This window comes from Antrostomus carolinensis, unplaced genomic scaffold, assembly GCF_000700745.2.
Source record: "Antrostomus carolinensis isolate BGI_N321 unplaced genomic scaffold, ASM70074v2 scaffold34886, whole genome shotgun sequence".
NCBI classification, from domain to species: domain Eukaryota; kingdom Metazoa; phylum Chordata; class Aves; order Caprimulgiformes; family Caprimulgidae; genus Antrostomus; species Antrostomus carolinensis.
Window position 1 is genome coordinate 4875 of NW_010322025.1, and position 21553 is coordinate 26427.

General features: G+C 45.1%; 1 protein-coding gene across 7 annotated transcripts in view; it reads right to left on the bottom strand.

Annotated features, from left to right (window-relative positions):
- Window positions 1-427: 427 nt before the first annotated feature.
- Window positions 428-21553, bottom strand: part of APLP2 (amyloid beta precursor like protein 2) — a 34993-nt gene continuing 13867 nt past the window's right edge. Inside the window, exons 5-18 of one of the 7 annotated variants that reach the window (XM_010170116.2) lie at window positions 19856-20033; window positions 19100-19317; window positions 17057-17224; window positions 15008-15123; window positions 14579-14653; window positions 13247-13405; window positions 12549-12677; window positions 9743-9842; window positions 9016-9186; window positions 8354-8389; window positions 5299-5381; window positions 4391-4465; window positions 3139-3294; window positions 1292-2055 (exon numbers count right to left, since the gene is read on the bottom strand). In XM_010170116.2, coding sequence (XP_010168418.1) covers window positions 1954-2055; window positions 3139-3294; window positions 4391-4465; window positions 5299-5381; window positions 8354-8389; window positions 9016-9186; window positions 9743-9842; window positions 12549-12677; window positions 13247-13405; window positions 14579-14653; window positions 15008-15123; window positions 17057-17224; window positions 19100-19317; window positions 19856-20033 — 1766 coding nt within the window. In that variant the 3' untranslated portion in view covers window positions 1292-1953. Of the gene's footprint in view, window positions 2056-3138; window positions 3295-4390; window positions 4466-5298; window positions 5382-8353; window positions 8390-9015; window positions 9187-9742; window positions 9843-12548; window positions 12678-13246; window positions 13406-14578; window positions 14654-15007; window positions 15148-17056; window positions 17225-19099; window positions 19318-19855; window positions 20034-21553 lie in introns of all 7 variants that reach the window. The other 6 variants (XM_010170115.1, XM_010170117.1, XM_029085477.1 and 3 more) reach the window with 6 other exon arrangements.

Here is a 21553-nt window from a genome sequence, read left to right on the forward strand (position 1 = left end):
TCAGGTGGGTCTTGAATGTCTCCAGAGAAGGAGACTCCACACCCTCCCTGGGCAGCCTGTCCCAGGGCTCTGGCACCCTCACTGGAAAGAAGTTTCTTCTCAAGTTGAAGCGGAACCTCCTGTGTTCCAGCTCACACCCATTGCCCCTTGTCCTACCCTTGGGCATCACTGAGAAGAGCCTGGCTCCATCCTCCTGACATTCGCCCTTAAGATATTTATAAACATTAATGAGGTCACCCCTCAGTCTCCTCTTCTCCAAGCTAAAGAGCCCCAGCTCCCTCAGCCTTTCCTCATAATCAGCACGTTCCTTCTCGTTGAAACAGAGGGGGATAAAAAGGTGGGGAAAGGTCTCCCCGGGTTTGGCAAGGACAAGGTGGGAGGAGAGAGAAACTTAAACGAGCCCAGAAATAAAGAGAGCAAACGATCCGGAAGTTAAAGTGTTTATTGATGTGTTTAAACTTTGTACATTCCCCACAGACCACACTAAGGAGTTTGCAGGTAAATCTGTGCATAGTGGGAAGAGACACTGAAGGGGAAAGAAAAAAATAAAGTCACAGGGAAAAAAAAAAATAAAATAAAATAGAAAAAATACACCACAGGTTACCAGAACCTCCAGATTTAAAAAAAAGCCGTGAGCATTAACACCAACTATACAAGCATTACAAAGACATGATGGCGAGTGGAACAACACCCCTTCTGTTCTTCTCGGGGGGCCTATGCATCCAATTTCCCGTCAAGCAGGCAGCATCCCCTTTCCCAGCTTATCCCTCTCTTCCCTCCCCCAGTTAAAGCCAATTCCACCTTCATCAGCTCCCAAGATAACTGATTTTCTTGCAGCCATTTGTCATTTCTGGGCAAACACCCAACGGTCCCAACATCACCCCAAAGAGATGCAAAGGCTCCAAAACCCGCGTCTCTTCGCTACTTACCACGTTGGTGAGGCAGGAGAGCTGGGGAAGATTAGAAAGCAGTAGTAACGAGAAGGGGCTGTTAATGCCAGGTGAGTACTGAAGGAAACTGGTTCAGAACAGAGGATTTAAAATTCAATACGAGGAATTTCCAACTCTAGGGCAAAAAACTGAATCTGGGAGGGGAATGTGCAGACCCCAGTATGCACAAACCATGTTCTAACATTCCACTAGAAGAACTATAAACAGAGATGCTAGAAGCCTTTTAACTCCTTGCCTCCAGGGAGTCTGGATTCCTAGAGCCCAAACTGCTAAGCAGCAGGGTGCACACCACTGGCATTATGAGGATGGGTTTGGTTTTTTGGGGTTTTTTTCTTTTCTTTTCTTTTTTTCTCCTTTTTTTCTCTCATTATAAGGATTTTTGTTAGTTACCATTCCCAATTGCTTCCTTGCTTTACGCTGTCATAAATCCCTATCTCTAAATTAATCTCTTTGCAACTCCCAGCCAAATTCCTTTAAAAAAAAAAAAAAACAAAAAGGAAAAAAAAACAATACTGCTTTATATATAAATGCCAAAATGACTGAAGAGCCACAACTGTCTCCTTTTTACAAGGCGGGCTGGTACAAACGACCATCAATATACAGGTGGTCTATCAGAAATAAAAATCAACATTTCCCATTTTATATATATATATAGAGCTTGCTTGTATGAGACAACAGTACAACGGAACTGGTATTTTTCAGATTATTTAAAAAAAAAAAAAAGAAAACTACATCTCAGTCAAATATCTGCAATAGATCCATTTTTCCCATTTAAGGAGATTTATATATCATATTGTTATATTATCATTTCTTCACCCATTTAAAAGAATGGAAATTGCAACTCTACAGTAGTAATTATAGTCTTAATGATCCAGGAGTTCTGAATGTAAGATGAAGTCCTCTCGAAGCAACTGTTGGTCAGTAGTTGATCCAAAACGCTGGACCACTTTGGCCCTCCGCCCTGCTCCTTTCCCGGTCAGGGCTGTTGTATCTTCAGCTCTTTCTATATCTGCATCTGCTCCAGGTATTTGTAAGTGGGGTTCTCGTAGCCATGGTTTTGCATCTTGCTCAGATGCCTTTCTTCTGGGGTGAGCATCGGGTCAACCTTTAAAAAGACCAAACGGTTACTGGTGCTAGCAGAGGCACTCGCAGACCTTATTTCACAGGAACAAGAGGTGACAGACAAACACTGGACAAATATCATGGCAGAGAGTAAACAGGAAAACAAGGTAACCCAGAAATAATAATTTGCTTCATAGAGTTCCTCGTTTGGGTGCTAATGCCTCCTGCTCGCCCTTGAGTCTTACAGATTGGTGAAGAACATCCCCAAATAATCATACAATGGTTTGGGTTGGAAGGGACCTTAAAGCTCATCCAGTCCCAACCCCCCTGCCAGCAGCAGGGACACCTTCCACTAGACCAGGTTGCTCAAAGCCTCATCCAGCCTGGCCTTCAACACTTCCAGGGAGGGGGCATCTACAACTCCCTTGGGCAACCTGTTCCAGTGTCTGACCACCCTCACAGTGAAGAACTTCTTCCTAATATCTCATCTAAACCTCCCCTCTTTCAGCTTAAACCCATTTCCCCTTGTTTTGTCATTAACTGCCCTTATGAAAAGTTAGTTAACATTACAATTTTGGGACCCACTTCTCTCATTAAAAGAGATGGTTATAATTTCTCACATTGAGTTGGGCAAAGGGAAAAAGCAGCTTTGCCCAGACTCCATCCATTCCATTAGAAACGTGCACGTTGGGAGCAGGAGAAAGGAGGAGGAATTGCTTCTCAGCGTTCAGCCGATCGCACTGTCTCAATAGTTGTTACATTAGTTGGGAGGACAAATCGCTATAGATTGCCTGACTTACTCCCCTGCTAAAGAGCCCGCCTGAAAAGCTCATTTAACTGCTCAATCCTACCCTGAGCCAGACAGGGAAGCCTCATTGGAATTCCTTCTGATAAGCAAATACAACTGTGAAGTGGCAGGTCCCAGCATGGCGTGCCAATGACCGATACCTGCACGCTAATAAATAAGCGATGAAGATCTCGGCATCTACAGAGTTAAATCCCACCTAGCTGGGAGCAGAGCAGTTGATGGCTTGGCAGCTACTTCCATCTTCGCCCCCTACACACAACATGTGACTCAATGCTGACTATTTTCATCCTCAGTTACGGAGCAGGAGTTGTTTCTCACCTCCACAATTCCATGGCTGATGGTCCCATACTGCCTCTTCCTCAGCATCACCAAGCTGATGACTATGACAGTAGCTATGGCAGCAGCAATCACCAACAGACCAATCAGGGCACTGCTGCTGAAACTGAAGTCGTCGCGAAGGGAGTTGTCGTTATCCTGGAGGGAAGAAAACAAGGGAGTGGGTAGAGGAAGAGCCGTGCGCTGCGAAATGCAAACCTAAAAGGTGGCCACTGGTAAGGTCTTCAACCATCTGTGGTATCAAGACGTGACCAGTGACACTAGACAGGGTAAATATTTCACCATGACCATAAATATTTGACCATGAGCCAGCACTGTGCCCTCGTGGCCAGGAAGGCCAATGGCATCCTGGGGTGCATTAGAAGGGGTGTGGTGAGTAGGTTGAGAGAGGTTCTCCTCCCCCTCTACTCTGCCCTGGTGAGGCCACATCTGGAATATTGTGTCCAGTTCTGGGCCCCACAGTTCAGGAAGGACAGGGAACTGCTGGAGAGAGTCCAGCACAGAGCCACCAAGATGATGAAGGGAGTGGAGCATCTCCCTGCTGAGGAAAGGCTGAGGGAGCTGGGGCTCTTTAGCTTGGAGAAGAGGAGACTGAGGGGTGACCTCATTCATGTTTATAAATATGTTAAGGGCGAATGTCAGGAGGATGGAGCCAGGCTCTGCTCAGTGATGCCCAATGGTAGGACAAGGGGCAATGGGTGTGAGCTGGAACACAGGAGGTTCTGCTTAAACTTGAGAAGAAACTTCTTTACGGTGAGGGTGACAGAGCCCTGGGACAGGCTGCCCAGGGAGGGTGTGGAGTCTCCTTCTCTGGAGACATTCAAACCCCGCCTGAACGCCTTCCTGTGTGATCTCATTTAGGTTCCTGCTCTGGCAGGGGGATTGGACTGGATGATCTTTCAAGGTCCCTTCCAATCCCTGACATTCTGTGATTCACCAATGGATAATGAACACAAAACTGTTTCCCCACTTAGGCATTCTGGATGGACAATGACCCACCCCGTTTTCCTATCCCACAAAACACTGCTGCAACTCAAGAGGCAGGGGAGCATCTATGGGGGCGTTTACCGGTGACATCTTTGTGTAGAAATCCTGCACTGCATCATGCTCTGCATGACCTGCCACAGCAGTATCAAGGCATCAAAGCCCTGGAATTCAGTAACACACAGGAACCAAAGTCCAGCTTTAGGAATTCACTGATCACATGGTTTAGACTCGGTAGCCACATACGTACCGGCTCGTCCACCAGCCCACCGACACGTTCCGCGTTGAAAATCATTTCCTTCACGTCGAGGGTTTCATCAATCACCTGAAAACAGCCACAAAAGCGGTTTATGAAAGGAGCCGTATGAAACAGCTGAGAGAAGGAATACGAAGGCAGACAAGAGACCTTCAATGGACACTAGGCAGAAGCTCAGAACCACCTACCAACCTTCTCCTGCCCTCCATAGCGTGGGATGTTCACCAACTTGTAAAGCCACCCGAGTTAGTACTGCAACCATTTGGATGTTCAGACTACCTCAAACTAAAGACCTCATTTAAAAACTAGGCACAGCATTTCTGTTGTGTCAGGTGTAACCTGTGGCCTTACAACAATTTTGAAAAGAAACTCTCTAGTCACCTTTTTGAATTTAAAAACAAACCAAACCAAAAACCAGGGTACTGAGGCAAAGTTGGCTGCGACTCTGCAGCTGCCGCTCTGACCTAGTGAATTATTTACATGGTAGACAGAGCTAATACCGACTGGGTCGCTCACCTTCAGAAGGTGGTAAGGCCTTTCCTGCCACAAAAAAAAGGTGGGAAGACAGATGGAACCCACCAGCATTCAGTGCATTCAGACAGCAAGCTAAAATAAAAGCCTATCAAAGGGTCTCAGCTTGGGAAAGCAGTTATTAAATCAAGAGACTTCTCCAGCTCAGACTGCCAAAGATCCAGATCTCTTTCCTTCCCTCACCTTCCCACCCTTCTGATGCTCATCGGTATTAAAAGCCCACAACAGTCAAAAATCTGACTCCCCCACACCATATGGTTAATAAATACACTGACATTCTGCAAGCAGGAAGGAGACATGGAAATCGGCCACCGCTATTAATGAGTGTCCACGGCAGGCTTTGCTTTACAAAATAAAGGTGGAGGGCTCACCACATTTTCATCCACTTTCTTCTTGCTGTTAATCACTTTTTCTTCAGCGCCAATCAGCCCGTCCAACTCAGTCATGCCAGAACCTGCACCAAAAGAGCGAGGCAGGGAGCGTTAGTCACCCCTCAGTGAGATTTAGGAAGGGTTACCTACTCTTTGTAGAGCTGCCATGGCTAGCGTGTTTAACCGCACGGACCGCTGATTATTAATCTGTCTTCATGCTGTTGTGTCAGAAGGGGAGCTCATAAGCTATGCTACAGTGACAAGTGATTAGGGGAGTTTCTGTTAATGAGGGGAAATGAGGTGGCAATGAGAGGAGCAGACAAGACTCGCCAAAAAAAAACCAAACCCAAAAACCAAACCCAGGCTGAAGTGTAAATCCAGAAATATCGTCCCGTTAAAGTGCTGCTGTTAGAGAAGGTCCAAGGCAACAGAGAACACAAACTGTGAGCGTGCAGTTCCTTTCTGCAAATGTCACCCTGGGTCACCACCACCTCAGCGTGACCCCCGTGACGGAAGTACATGTCTCCCCTCTGCCCAGAGCCAGCCTGCACGGTCAGCCAGCATCACCCATTCTTCTGAAATCAAGCGCATCAGCGAGTGCCTCGGGAATGAGAATTTCAAGGTCACTCAGCACGGCTCTGTAATGAGCTGCTGTCCCGTATCTGGCACGAGCCCAGAAACAATAAATCCCAGGGCAAGGGGAGGAGCAAAGAACTACACCAGCCTTCCTACTAGACCATCACTCACCCATTTCTAGGCTGAAACTAGCATAGGCTCAAGAGAAGAATAACAATTAACAGAAGGCAGCTGCTCTGCATACACTGTTTGGATCTGAAGCCTTTATAAATAGATCAGATCAATAACAGAAGAGCCTGAGGCAAGATACTCAGACCTAACCTAACACAGCAAGGTAGGAGAAGGCCAGTTTCCCACTATTAGTAGGGACAAGGTGATGTCATTCACAACACCTACGCCTCCCTAAATGCAAAAGCAGGAGGGAGAGCAAAGCCTCGGATCTACAGCGGGGTCTTCTCCAACAAGGAGCACGAGGTGGGGGAAATACAACCACAGCACTTAACACACTGCTGGTGACTGCACACACCTCTCCACGAGCTGCTGAGCTTGCAGGCTGCCCAAGACATTATGTCGAGGGCTGCTGAAATTGGCAGCGTGTTCTTCGATGAGATGCAAGGAAAGGCTAGTTGGCTCCAAGGCAAGTTGGTTTTTTTTTTTTTTTACAGTGACAAGCTTTTACTGCCTGAAAATGTCAAGGAAACTAATGTTTCACTCCAACTCCTCTCAACAGAAGCATCTCAAGCTTTAGTGCATCCTCTTTTCCTGTACGGTTCTTTGGAGACAAGTAATCAGATTCCAAGCACGGCCAAGACTGCCAGTCTGACTCCTCACGGCTGTCAAAGCAGGTCATGTTATTGTGAAAGTCAATGATTGGGATTTTCTGGAGAGACTAGCCACAAATAGTTTTTAAGAGAACTCCTGTGTCAGCTTTTGGCCTAGGGCTGCTTTATTCAATTCTCAGGAGCCAGTGTAGCATAGTCTCCAGGGCTGGGAGTTCAGCTGCTGCATTGAGCTTTGCTATTTGTCACACAGTGCTGTACCAAATAACAGACCCAGTTCTGTGTAGCCCAAAGGCACAGTTTAGGTTATATAGTTCCCAGGGAGAAAAAACCAGAGACATGCATAAAAAAACCTCCCCCAAACTCCCTAGCAGCCCTGGTGAAATTCAATGAAAAAGGAAAGGAGAGAAGGAGCAAGTGCAGGATATAATCTTTGTCCCCAAGTCACCAGAAATTCTTTCTTTTACACAAATGGGGAGAACCAGCCTATATTTATCAGTCAACAAAGTAGTTGTCAAAAAACATCCACCAAAAAAAACCCCCAAAACACCCACAAAAAAACCCCAAAACCAAACAAAAAAATCCCCCCCAAAATAAAGGCTGTCCTAATTCTTTCCAGAGCAGTCAGTACACTGAATTAGCTGTACACTATTCCACAAGAGGGATGAAGGTGACTTACATTTGGAGAGAAACACTGATAATGAAAATAGTTTCAAGCTATCTGGCTTTCACCATGTTACAAAACTATTTGTGTTGATATTAAATGTTTATTAGCAAAATCCTTTGCTCTCCTTTGAGATTCTGCACAATGTATTTGGAACCAAAGGCAGATTAAAATGCTGGGTTTACTGCCCACACATTGCACGTGTACCACTTCTCAGCAGGAGTGTTTTAAGAATTAAAATACTTCCCTTTCTACTTCAGGAGCTGCAGTAGCAGATCAGCCAGGCCTGATCTTTACCTGAGACTGTATCACTAACAGAGGATTTAATTTAAAGCCAATATTTCTATGCTGCTCCTAAAGCCCAGGCAGCCCCTTTTTAGCCAGGCACTGACCTACTGCAGAATTAATCATCAGCTAAAGGAGAAATGGATAATCACACGGGACTTTGCTTGTATGAAGAGATGCTACGTGTGAAAACATGATGCCTAGGAGCCCACAAACACAAAGAAGGAATCTCCTAATTTCTCTGTCCCAGACTAGCTGCCCTCTGTAACATCTAGGAGGACATTTAGCCAGGAAACACAGCCTAGGTCTGCTGCAGCACTTTCATTCCTCATTTAGTGCTGTCATCGAGCAGTAAGGACAGATCCCACAGCAGGCAGAAGAGCCTCTAGACTATTTAGGCTTATTTTGAGAAGTGTTGAACACGAGTCCATGTGTGAAGAGATGCAAAGGAGCGCACGGCTGCAAACAGACTGCCAGGTCCACACATTTCTCGAGGGCAAAGAAGCCCCTCCATGCACTGAGAGACACCTGGTGAGCCCGTCAAGGAGGAACTTACACCATCAATTAGATGCTCAGACTAATTTGTTTCTTTAACACTAGGTCTAAACAAGCAAAATCGAACGTTACTGATCTAAATGAAAGCGGGGAAATGAAAATAAAGGTGAGCATGAAACTAAAATGAAGCTATCAAACACATTGAGAAGGTAGGAGAGTGATCGAAAGCGCTGTGAGGGAGCAGCTTAGAACCAACCTTTTTTCATTGGATGGTACAAATCCGGCTGAGGATCTAGCAGGAGGGAAAACAAAAACAAAAATAGCAGAGAAAGGAGATTAAGAGAGAAAGGGAAAAAAAAGCTTGCACATGATTTCTGACTCAGACCCTGGGGAAAGCTTTTAGTCTACAGCTTTCTTGAAGCTCAGGACTCCGTTCGAGCATTTTTAAAATAAATACACATGCACACACCAGCTGTCAACACTCGATGATACAAAAAAAAAAATATAGACATATATTTTTAAAAATATATATAAAGAGAATTCCTGCAGCCCTTCAGCAAGTCACAGCACAAAGATTTAACATCATACGAGAGCATTTTGGTTCAAGACTGAAAATTTATTCCACAGACAAGCCACACAGTAAAAATTTAACACTCCCTGCAAAATGGAAAAAGATAAAACAGTTTTTTTGCAAAAAAGAGAAGACTCAGAAAATCAAGACAGCAGCTTGGTGCAAATTATTGGTGGCAATGCCTCTTTCCAGCAGACAGAGGCTGAGGGGTACCGCCGGGGCGACTGCTTTACTCTTAAATCACCCAAAGGGATGGAACTTTCTGTGCCACTGAGCTGAACCTACCAGTTAAGAAAAAGTGTCTACGTTTTGTACAACTGGGGAACCCAATTTCCAGTTCCACGTACCTTCGCTTTCAGGCAAGGCTGGGAAGGTTTTCACCTGGAACGGACGGAAAGGTTTACCCTCCAGGGGAATTTCTTCGCTCTCCTCAGAGCTCACTTTAACATCCACCTGGGATTCAGAAATGGAGGATGTGAACTGATCCATGTCTGCACGTTGCTCCTGAAGCAGTTCATCTGAAAGGAGTAAGAGGAAATATTACACAACCTGCAGGAAGCCTGGCAGGAACAGAAAGGGGCAGATGGTATGAACCTAGCTGAGGCAGGGCTGCGGGGGAACACTGCTCGGGGCTGCCAGGTTACCTTATCTTGCCTGCTCTGAAGTCTCATCTGGAATTCTCAGTAAAGGTGTTGGCTAGAAATATGTACAAAGAAGGGCCAAGAGGTTTGATGTGGCAAGAGGTTTTGGCAAGATGGGATTAAACTCCTATAAAGCAGAAAAGCATCTGCTCATTTTTATGGAGCTTTTTCATCTCCCTTTGAGAGAGATATTTGCCATTCTGAGTGGTGTTGACTTTTTTTTAAACGGACAGTGAAAATTCTTAGGAACAAGCTATTCTGACTGGCTGTGTTACAAAACCCAGAGAATATCTGCCCTGTGGTATCTAAGAATAAGCCCAAGGGCTTTCTGTTGAGGGCATCTCCTCAAAGGAGCTAGCAGCCTTTTTGGAACCCACTTCACTTGATGTAAAAGCTTGTAGTGGTATGGCAGCTGGCACACATATACACTCACCAATCTCATCCTGGATTTCTTCAGCCACGTATGGCACCTTGTAGAGCAGAGACAAGCTTTGATTCATCCGCTCCTCAATCACATGGAGATGTGTCATCACCTGCAAACGTACAAGGGTGTGTTGGAGCAGGCAAAGACTGTCAGTCACTCGATTGGGATTAATAAAATACCTACGACTGGCAGATCTGCCATGACAGACAACAGAATGGGACACGGGTTCATCTAATCCAGTTCTCTGACCGGTGCTAGCACGTCACGCTTCACTGGGACCAGCCATTTGTTCATGGTGCCCTCGGTATTTTGGGAAAGGTAGGGAGTGAGAGAGAGGATTCAGCTGACTCTTGCTGTAACCAGCTCTTCACTGGAACCACTGAGGTTGGTATTTTCCATATGCCAGGTACGGTCATAATTCATTTCCTGCAGCAGCTACAAGCAAGTGCTTTATTAAATGGATTATCATTCCTGTCTACTAGAAAAGATACACGCAAAGGGAGCGGACAATATTATTTATCAACTCTGGTTTCAGAACAAAGGTGCCTTTCAGAACAACAGTGGCATTACATTTGTCTTACACCTACTACACCCGTCCACTGGCAGCTCTCCCTTCATGGGAGAAATAAATCTACGCAACCTCAAATCGCTCTTCCCTAACATCTGAAATTCACTGGAGAAGTGGATCCTGACCTGAAGAGGGTGCTGCATAATCAGGGATCACGAGGACCAAGAAAAACATTTTATATGGATGGTCAAATGTTGGAAAAAAGCTATGGAGTTGCATGGACCTGATTTACAGTCTGACATGTAACTGACCTTTAAGGGCAAAGATGAAAGCAATTTAATTTTACATGTGGCAGCTTGTCAATCAAGGGAATCGATCCAGACGCTTAAAGTGCGTCTGAAAAGTAAAGTCAATGGAAATTGAACTGTACCACCCGCATCCCTGGGACGTCGATTTGTTGACACTGCATCCTTCAGAATGAATTAAAGGACTGTTTAGGTTTTAGCTTAAGAATACAGTTCACACACTCCCTCTTGGGCTTTGGTAGCATCAGAACAAAGGGTCAGGGTGGTCTGTGCTTGAGATGCTACCACATATTCTGCATCACAAGCCAAACATCAGCTTCTGGAGCCCCCATCACAGGAGAGACCTGGAGCAGCTGGAACAAGTCCAGAGGAGGCCACCAGGATGATCCGAGGGCTGGAGCAGCTCTGCTGTGAGGACAGGCTGAGAGAGTTGGGGCTGTTCAGCCTGGAAAGGAGAAGGCTCCAGGGAGATCTTATAGCGGCCTCCCGGTACCTGAAGGGGCTACAAGAAAGCTGGGGAAGGACTTTTCATAAGGGCAGTTAATGACAAAACAAGGGGAAATGGGTTTAAGCTGAAAGAGGGGAGGTTTAGATGAGATATTAGGAAGAAGTTCTTCACTGTGAGGGTGGTCAGACACTGGAACAGGTTGCCCAAGGAAGTTGTAGATGCCCCCTCCCTGGAAGTGTTGAAGGCCAGGCTGGATGAGGCTTTGAGCAACCTGGTCTAGTGGAAGGTGTCCCTGCTGATGGCAGGGGGGTTGGAACTGGATGAGCTTTAAGGTCCCTTCCAACCCAAACCATTCTGTGATTCTATGACTGTAAATACCACAACTGCCACCGCCTTTTCTGAGGATGCACAGATTTAACAAGAATCGTAGAATCAGCGGCAGACAAGCCTGAGAGACAAGAGCTGAAGGTACACTGCCAGCACCAGAAACAACGTGAAACCCATGGAACCAGCCACCTCCAAGCATGACATTTGCTTCTCAAAAATCACTGCAACGTTACTCTATGCCTCACCAGAGGTGACAGGAACAGACTCCACTCCTTGTCTTACTCTTAAAACACGATATTTCTAACTACTGATTATACAGCCAAGTAATAAAGCCTTTTTTTTCCCCCCAGTAAACTGAGACTGGTAAAATAGAGATTACATTCCTACAGCTGTGATGGACAGTCAGTTCTCTCCACACTTGTGAAAGGACATACCCTTATGAACACACCTTTCAGTGTTGCCAAGCCATTCTTAATTACAATCTTGGGCCTTTCAGTACATCTTTCACCCTTCTAAAAGTGAGCTCTAAAAACAAGTAACTGAACATAATTAAAAATATTTGTGGAATAGCTGCAACTACTCCTACAATAGCCAGGTTTGACATCCACTTGAAGGAGCATACGCACAAACAGAAGGACAATGACTCTCTGGCTGTTCAGGAGTAAAATATATTAAAAAGGCACAAAATAAACTCATCAAAACAGATTTTCTAATAAAATTAACAACAATGATCAAGTGCTTGGCAAGGGTTATGTACTACATTTTGGAAAGAAGGTGATTAGCTCTGCAAAGGCACGTGAGAACTCCGACAAACACAGGCATGGTGAAGAATAAGCCTAATGGAAGGAACACATAGACACAAAGTCTTGGGAGAAGTGAGGAAGTCTGTTCAAGGACGACCAAGTCCCCAGCAAACGATTTCACGGCTGTTTGACAAAAGGAAACACAAAAACAACACCAAACTAGTTCTAAATGCCCAGACTCTTCACTGTGACCAGTAATAATTCAAGGCTAAAATCAGAGTTTCAATTTCTACCTCTGTACCAAGGAAAATGGTGCAGACAGCATATCTGGTGACAGGAGACATACAGAACGGGAGATCTCTGCACAAGTACGACAAGTTGCTATAGTACCCGGCAAATTAGGATAAGGACTTGCATGGCTTCTATAGTCTCCGACAGCCAGGGCTGGGTAACAATACCTCCCTTGACAGAAACATTCTCATACCTGAGATTTCATCTGTGCAGCCTTTTCTGGGTCAACTGCCAGGACGTGCTGGTAATGGCGGATGGTGTGCAGACGGTCCTTGTTCTCAGCACGAACGTAGCGCTTCAGAGCTTGCAGGATGCGATGGGGCTGCAGGATTTGAGGAGGAGAAGAGTTCACAGCCCATTTGATTCAAATAAAATTCCCAGCTCCAACATAGCACTTCAGATGTGAGCCTGCTTTGTTACTGCACAGATCAATCACCTGCACTAACCTCTTAGATATTTCCTTTTAAAATTAAGTCTGTTTGCCTCAGAACACCACGCTTTATGAACACTAAACACAGCCAAGGGTTTTTTAGCCAGGCAGAAAATAAAGTGAGTCAATTAGGAGACTCACTGCTAGATCTAGGTTGCCCAAGGAAGTTGTAGATGCCCCCTCCCTGGAAGTGTTGAAGGCCAGGTTGGATGAGGCTTTGAGCAACCTGGTCTAGTGGAAGGTGTCCCTGCTGATGGCAGGGGGGTTGGGACTGGATGATCCTTAAGGTCCCTTCCAATCCAAACCATTCTATGATTCTATGATCTTCAGCACAAAATGCCACCATGGAGAAAGCTTTACTGGGAACCTATTCCCAGCTTCTGGCCCAGGCAGTCTTCTCACCAAGCCATTCCCACCTTCTGCCCTACAGTGTTGTCAAAACTTGTTGCAAATAAACTCACCCTCGGCGGGTCAGCCTGCAAGGCAGCCAGGTAGTTCTCCAGAGCAATCCGACGGCGATCGTTCAGCATGGCTTCCACACGAGCCAGGTGAGTTTCCACAAGCTGTTGCTTCTCACTTGCTGCTTCTTTCTCCAGAGACTTAACCATTGCCTGGAAGTGCTGAGACAATGAAAAGAAGTCTGTATGAAATACGCTGTATGCGCCAGGGTCACCTACTGTCTCTCTCAGCAGACAAATGGAGCCTGTCACACTGCATGTCCTAGGCATTTACATTAGGGGAGAAGGACACTGATAGATGTTGATACAGATTTCATCTTTGCAAAATCCAACAGTGCCAATTTGCCTTCCAAACTTCCTTCACAACCTATTTCAAGGTCTGAAAAGGGCACGTGGCCTTTGCAGATAAAGATCATGTTGAACAGCTGTACTGAACGAATGACACGGTATTAACTCAAAAAACTTTCCCTCAACCCTGCAATATGGAAACAGGACAGATCTCTTCAGCCTGGAGCCATTAATCTGAATTTTACAAAGGTATCACAGAGGGGATTTTTCATCAGCACGCCTTCAGATCTTATCTCTATATACTCTCTTAGAAAGGACGTAACCTACATCTCCAAACGAGCCAGGAAAGTCCATTAAGTGTTGTTATGTTTCAACAGAGATGATGGAAAACTCTTTTGGACTTCCAGTGGCTTAAGTTACAAAAATGGAGAGACAAAACTGTGTTCCAGGATAAAATCCAAAGTGAGCTTAAAAGCTGGAGTCACTCACTGAGTCGTAGAGCGGTTTGAGGGAAGTTCATATAGTTGTCACTGCCAGAAGAGTCTGCCCCTCACAATCCCATACTGTGAATATCCCTGATCAACTTCACAGTCTAACTGAACTCTCCTCACAAGGCAGAAGACTGGCATTCTGGCAGCAAACCAGCCTTATCTGCTGCCTAAGTGCTTTCCACTAAGTCTGCCCGAAACAGGAAACGGGTGTCCAGACAGTCAGGGCCAATCTGAACCGGGCGGTGAGGCCACAGGTGAGGCACAAAACAGGCCAAAGGTCTGAAGTTACAATTTGGCTCTGCTTGAGGGGTGAGAGAGCTTCCTACCACTGGGCTCAGGAAAGGACCTGGCACAGCATCGGATCATCTCCAGCTTTAGGAACAAAGCACGCCGTTGAATCAAATCTCCTCTAAAGGCAGCTGCTGACAGAACAGGAAAGCTGCTCTCCCATCTCAGTCATCTTTTGGCTTGGAATATTACAACCTCACGTGTGGTTTATTGAGAAGACGAAGGTCAAGCATCAGTAACTTTCCTCTTTAGATCCTTCAACTCTTACCTGAATGAGAGTCTGCCTTTCTGCCTTGGGGAGATTTACAGCTTGGTGTTCCGCTTCCTCCCATTCCTTTTTCACCTGGACAAGAAAAGGACAGAACACATCAACAACACACAAATTTATGTCTGATCTCTGCAAGGCTAATTCACCTTCACAGGCAGATCCTGCTAGGTTTTGAAGGCACAAGAGAACTGCTGTGGGGTTTAAACCTCGCACTTAAGCCCTCTGAGCAGCAAGCTAAGTGTCCTCAGCGATTCCTCTCTCCAAGCACTCTGAAGAAATGAAAATCTAAGTGTCACATGCTGGTCATATTGAAAGAAACAGGTAGAAGGCTGATGACTGGAAAGGAAGTCTGCTCACCATCAATTTGTTCAGAAAAACACAGGCAGCAACTATGCAGGGCAGCACAAAAGACTGAAGCTAGACGCTCACCCGGTCCATGCGGTTGTGGTGTCTGACCTCCAGCTGCTCCTTTGCTTTCTGGAAGCGAGCGTGTTCGTTGTCATCAGCTGGGGTTTCAAAGTAGACATCCACATCATCAGTTGGCACTGTGAAGAGAGGGTAAGGATAAGCTGATGTTCAGAAAACTGTGCTCCTGGATTTGCAAAGGACAGGTAGGGAGAGGAATCTCCCCGCCTGCATAATTAACAACCTGGCAGACTGAGTTTACTGAACCGCCACCTACCAGGTGTCCTTTTTGGTATCTTTAAGCTGCCAATTTACTGCACAACACCAGTTGGTTACATCATCCCAAAACCACAGCAAAATGCACCTGTCCAGTCTTCTCTCTAGTTCTGAGATGAGCATTATTCAGCCCCAGCAACAGAATGACTCGCATTGCAGAATAAAGAACTTGTTTCCTCTTCCCTTTTGCATTGGCTTTGGATAGTTTAAATGACATTTTGTGCATTAGTTGTTCGCTGACAAGTTGGCTCCAGACATCATTAATATGATTAGGGAGCTCGACAATAAATCTGTACAAAACACTACCCAATATTTTACACTTCAAACCTACCTTCCCTACCAGATGCACCATGCAGGACTAACAGGCAATGATATTAGACAAGACAGCAACAGAAGGAGGCTCAATGTGACAAATTGACTCGTCCAGTAAACTGGACGCTTTGTATCTTCAAGACGTTGAAAAACCACAACAGGGGCTCTGTACTCCAAATACTGCAGCTCAAGAAATGCTGAACAACATCTCTGTGCTAGTTTTCAAAAACTACACATCCCAGAGCCCTTTCTGAAAGGATCTATGGCAAACACCACCCGCTCTGCTGTTGCCCGAGGGCAGAAATGGAAAGTTAAGGCAACCTTTCCACCATTTCAGTAATTTGGGTGGGGAAAAAAACCTCCAATATGTCATTGAAAGACAGCGTGCTTCAGAAAAAATAATGCACCTTGCAGTTTAGCATGTGCCTGAATCCATCAAACTTTGCTCTTAACTAGGGAAGGAAGAGTGAAGAAGGGGAAAACAATTGTTGTGTGGAAGTGACAGCGTCAGACCAGTACTGAGGCTTGCTTGTGGCATTTCTGAACCAAGCTTGGACACAGAGAACTCTCTTTCCAGCCCTAAATCCCTCTGTAACAGGACAAACTTTTGTACATAAAGCTCCTGACATCCGCATCTTTTATTTCACCACTTCAGTTAGATCAGCCCAACCTAAAGCACTTGCATGAAGCCCATTTTGTAAATAGGATTATGGCTGTATAGCCAGACTGCCAAGCCCCAGATAACACAAAAAGCCTTTCAAAAGGCTTTAATGGTAGCTGAAGTGGAAGTGCTGGAGTTCAACAATAAGATTAATAAAGGAGGTTAAAATGTTTTTGGTAGTTTTATCATCTGACCTAAAAGCCAGTTCAAATTGCTGCCAAAAACCTCAAGCTCTCAAAAATGCAAGGATTGAGTCATGATTCATACTTCAAACCAAGCTGAAAGTGGGACTGAAATTCTGTACTGCTTCTCTGGTATCTTCCCAAAATACAATAGCAAGAAAACACCTACTGCCAGGAGAATGGTGAGCAGCAGCCGGCTTTTCAGGACCGACTGGTCAAACATATGGATGGTAACACAACTGGGGACAGCAAGTGCTTCCTCCCATGTATTTGGAAAAAAAAAAAAGCCAGTTACACCACCAGGCAAGTTCTGTGTTCTCACAAGAGGTTAGAGACAGCCCCTGGTCCCTGCTGTAGATCTGAAGGTGACAGCCCTTAGCAAGAGCCGCAAGCCAACGGTGAGCACAGACAGCATATGTCGAGAGTCACTTTCTCCAGGAAAGTTCACCCTAAAGACCTTAGAGAAGCGGAGACAAGAGGAGACTGCTGCAAATAAGACAGACAGAACTGCTGCAGACACCAGAACCAAAAGGATGAGCTGCACACGTATCCTCTCTTGACCTAGGCAAGGAGGAGGAAACACCAAACGCCAAGACAGACAGAGGCCAGCTGCAAAAAAGGCCAGTGGGAGGCAGGACTTACTCATCTTTTTACACACAGCCATACAATACTCCTCTGACTCAAAATTGTTCCTGTTGCCTCCGCAGCCTCCATATATAAAGCGAATGCATTTTCTCTTGTTAGGGTCGAAGTACCAACGAGGCATCACAGCCCGGCAGGGCCCTGTCATCGCCTCCTGGGAGCAGACAGCTGTGTGGAGACGGGTTAGAACATGAGCTAGTGAGGAGCACAGGCTTTTGCCGAGCGACTTACACAAAGCAGCGTGGCTCTAGAGTTCACACCTTCTTCTGGGACACTAGCACTTGGCCTCAGCGTGGTTACTTCACCGACCAAAGGGTTTTTTGTCAGTTTTGGGGGGATTTTTAACGTTGCAAAAGCATTCATGGCAAGGTTTGCCAGCGCTGTTCAGGAAGGCATCTGCTCGTGGTGCTTTGGAGCAAACACACAGCAGCAGTCTACCCGAGCAGTTGTCTCAACATGGAGCTCTCATCTGAAGTGTGATTTCTCCTTAGCTAGAGGCTGAAACAGCAAGGATCTATTTTGCTGATGCCACAGCATTATGCCTTAGGTAGAGCCTCCGCTGTATAAAACCAACACGATGGAAAGAAAACCCATTAGAGCTGCTTAAAGCATTCCAAGATGTCCTGTTCCACGGCACTCTGCCTGGATAGACACTCCACATCTTAAAGGTGAGGTGTAAAAGCAAGTGAAAAGGCAGGCTAAGCAAAAGGATCGCTGGGGTTTTAAATTTTGAAACATCTAGACACTAAATATTGAAACTCCAGGTAGCCACAGCACGTGGACTGCTTCACAATAAGCGGGCAATATAAGCAGCTGGGTTATTTTGAGGCAAGAGAACAGATATGGTGTGTAAGTTAGCAACTGTTTGTGGTACTTAGGGGAATAAAAAAGCCTGTGTACCCCCAAAACAGACACCCCAATCACATTGTTTCAAATCCATTTCAATACCTGCAGATCTGTAACAGTCCTGGACATATATGAGCTCAGCCTTGTTTCAGCAAGTCAAATTATCTGCAGCATGCTGGCATTTTACCAAAAAGATGCAAGAACTGCTGGCAATGATTCAGTGATCTGTAGCTAATTGAATTTCATTCTCTCTTCCCTCCTCCTTCCTCTGCAGACACTTCTACACGTAAAGTACAGGACATGGGAGAACACTGAGGTGCCACACGATCAGCAGGTGCCCCCTGCCATGGCACCTACAGCTCCACCAAAGCTACCACAAGCACAGCATACATTACTACTGCAGGAAGAATATATTACTCATATAATTTTATCAGGCCAATTGTCTTAGCTGATTTTCTTTCATGAAAGAGAAAGGTTTGTGCAAAAGCTATTGAGGCAGCACTGAGTAACTTCCTCACCCTTAAAATGGCCAGATGGCACCTTTATGCCACCTCTGCAGAGTATGGCCCATCACTTTTAGCTTCCTTTTTCATCAGCTGGTAGAAAACACCACATCCAAGGTAATCACAGAATCATAGAATGGTTTGGGTTGGAAGGGACCTTAAAGCTCATCCAGTTCCAACCCCCCTGCCAGCAGCAGGGACACCTTCCACTAGACCAGGTTGCTCAAAGCCTCATCCAGCCTGGCCTTCAACACTTTCAGGGAGGGGGCATCTACAACTTCCTTGGGCAACCTGTTCCACCCAAAACTATGATTTTAAATTCTTAGCGTACCCCAAATGCCTCTAAAATTTTTTTTTTTTATTATTTTTTTTTTTTCCAAAATTAGCCTGTGCAGATATGGTTTTCTGACTCATCACTGCACCTTCAGAGAGGTGCTCGTTCAACGTGCCAAACACTGGGCTTGCTGCCAGCAGAACTGCTGTTTATCTGGAAACATATGGCCCATGCTCTAGAGAGTTAATTTCAACACTTGAAACATAAGCATCATCAGCTTTCCCTCTGTTTGCTAACTTCTCTGGCAAATAAAACTTCCAAGTGGCATTTATTGACTTGATCAAAAACCCATCACCAACTGACAGCCAAGCAGAATACTCTCAAGGAAGCAAGAGGCCCGTAGGCTACAACGGGTCTTACATTTCATATCGCTGCTGACTTCTTTTTCAGAAACAGCCTTGTCGTTGCTAGGCTCTGTGGGGGTCTCTTCATTGTAATCATCAACTTTGTAGCTATCATAATAGTAATCACGATCTTCTACCACGTCCTCCTCCTCTTCGCCTTCATCATCTTCATCCTCATCTTCTTCCACAGCTGTTCCTGTGAAGTCTTCTACACCTGCCTCTGTAGGGAACTCACTGAAGGGATACAAGTTAGGGGGTAAAATTATGGTTAATCACTTCACAGCCAACCTCTGATGTACCAGAATAAGGATTTTACTTTTGCCTGTTCTACAAACACACAAGGAGGGGAAAAAAAAATAAGTGTACCAACTATTGATCCGCCCACCAACAGCAGCAACGGGACTTCCCTCGCTACAGACACACCTGCTATTAAAGGCAGAACTTCTCCCTCCCTCTGGGGATTCCTTTGTGGGGTTTCCTCATATTTTTCTCATCAGTTTCTCTTCAGTAAGTGAAAATCTACCATATTTGGGGGAGGTACCTACTGCAGCAACCAGACAGTCTTTTTGACTGTCTAAGAATGAAGGGAGGGGGGCTGTTGAGCTTTCCCCATACCAGGAGCACTACAAAGTCATTTGTCCTTCTGCAAGGCTTTTTCAGGCTCAGGACACTCCCCTAGGAAATGAAAAAGCCCAATTCTCCTCTCAATCCTCACCTCAAGGGAGTCACTGTGTGAAATATTCACATACAGAGATGCCAGTAAGAACCCCACCTTTTATAAAGGTCATAGTCTTCATCTTCGTCTTCATCTTCTTCCTCTTTGGACAGAGCCTCATCCACAACCTTTGTCTGAGGACAACAGACATATTCTGTTCCATGGAACTTGTCTACTCCACAGGGCAGCAGCATGCCATAACTGTGCAGGATCATCCCTTCTGTCAGACAGGCCTGGAAGAGGAGCCCATTTATGTCAGTTTAGCATCACGCTCTTGCTTCGGATAAAGCTGAAGTTTCCCTACCACAGCTCCTCAGAATCCTACCAATGGCCTAAATTTTACAGCAAAAAGACAAGAGCAACATGCAAACTAAGTCAGAACATCAAAGGAAAATGGATTTCAAACTTGTGGCTTAAGTAAAATCCCCAGAGAAGTGTCAGACTCGGAGCCGTGCCGTGTTTCCTGGCGTTAACGTGCCAAACACCCCCCAGCCCCTAATGACTGCTGATCTGGCAGCCTGGCTAAGTTCAGGAAAAATAACTATAGACATTTTATAACAACTTAAGGGAGAGAGCACTTGAAAGAAACAGAATCATTGTTTGCTTTTCTGGGCTGGTCATTTCATTAAACGATATCTATTAAACTTTATATTGAAGTAAGAGAATAATCGCTCAAATGGACTTTGCGTCAAGATTATCTGAACATGTTGTAGATGAAAATCAATCAGGTAATTCAAGAAAAAGCCAAACACAAACTGTGATTAGACATTATGTCTATACACTTCTCTTAAGCTAAGGAAATACACGGCTTTGTGGTGCCCCAGAAAAGAACGGAGTAAGAAAGGCTTTATTATGTCCATTAGAACCCTTTTGTGCTTTGCTTTGTTACAGCACGGATGTAAAACGAGCCAAAGATTTCTGAAAAAGTTCTCCAACTACATTAAAAGCAAGTGATTTTTAAATTTGCTAGACATTAACAAGTTTATAATCAGTTAAAAGGCAATTCCTCTAGCACAGCTTTTATTTAGAAGGGTTTTTACTCCCAGGATTTTAAAGAACTAGTAAGTTTAACTGGTGCATCCTTAACCTCATCTTTACTAGCACCATCACACCTCATCAGTGTGCTGCTGTTTCTATATAAAGGAAAACATGTACATTTCATCATGACCTTGTTTTTATTACCCCCCAGTTCAAATGACTGTGTGGAGAATTCGCAACATTTTTGCTAGTCAGATTAAAACAACCCACAAAAAACAACCAAAAACCAAACCCAAAACCCACGGACTAGATTTATTCTGAGAAGATAATCCATCTCTTATGTAAAACCTCCACTAATCAGTTCACAACGAAACTCAGATTGTCCTCAAGCCAGCACTCCCAACCAAATCCCCAGCAGCAGAATGTGCAAAAAAAATAGGGAAGAGCCTGTGACCATTGTAACTCTCTACCCTGGAAAGAAGGATGAGCCATTGGTTAAAGCAATATCCTAGAGACCTGGTTTCAATTCCTAACTCTATTCTTGAGTGGGATCTTGGGCAAGCTACTTAGGACAGCTTTTCATGAGTGAAGAATAACACAGTTTGATACAGAGGGTTTTTGAAGTCACTTGAGTACTTTTATTTTATTTTTTTTCCATTGCTCTCTGCCTCAGTCCATGGACTGCAACATGGGAGCAACGGATCTCTGAGATAAACGTTGTTATGCTCCAATACTACAAGCACCCAAGTGGACAGATTCAGAATAAATATTCCTGCT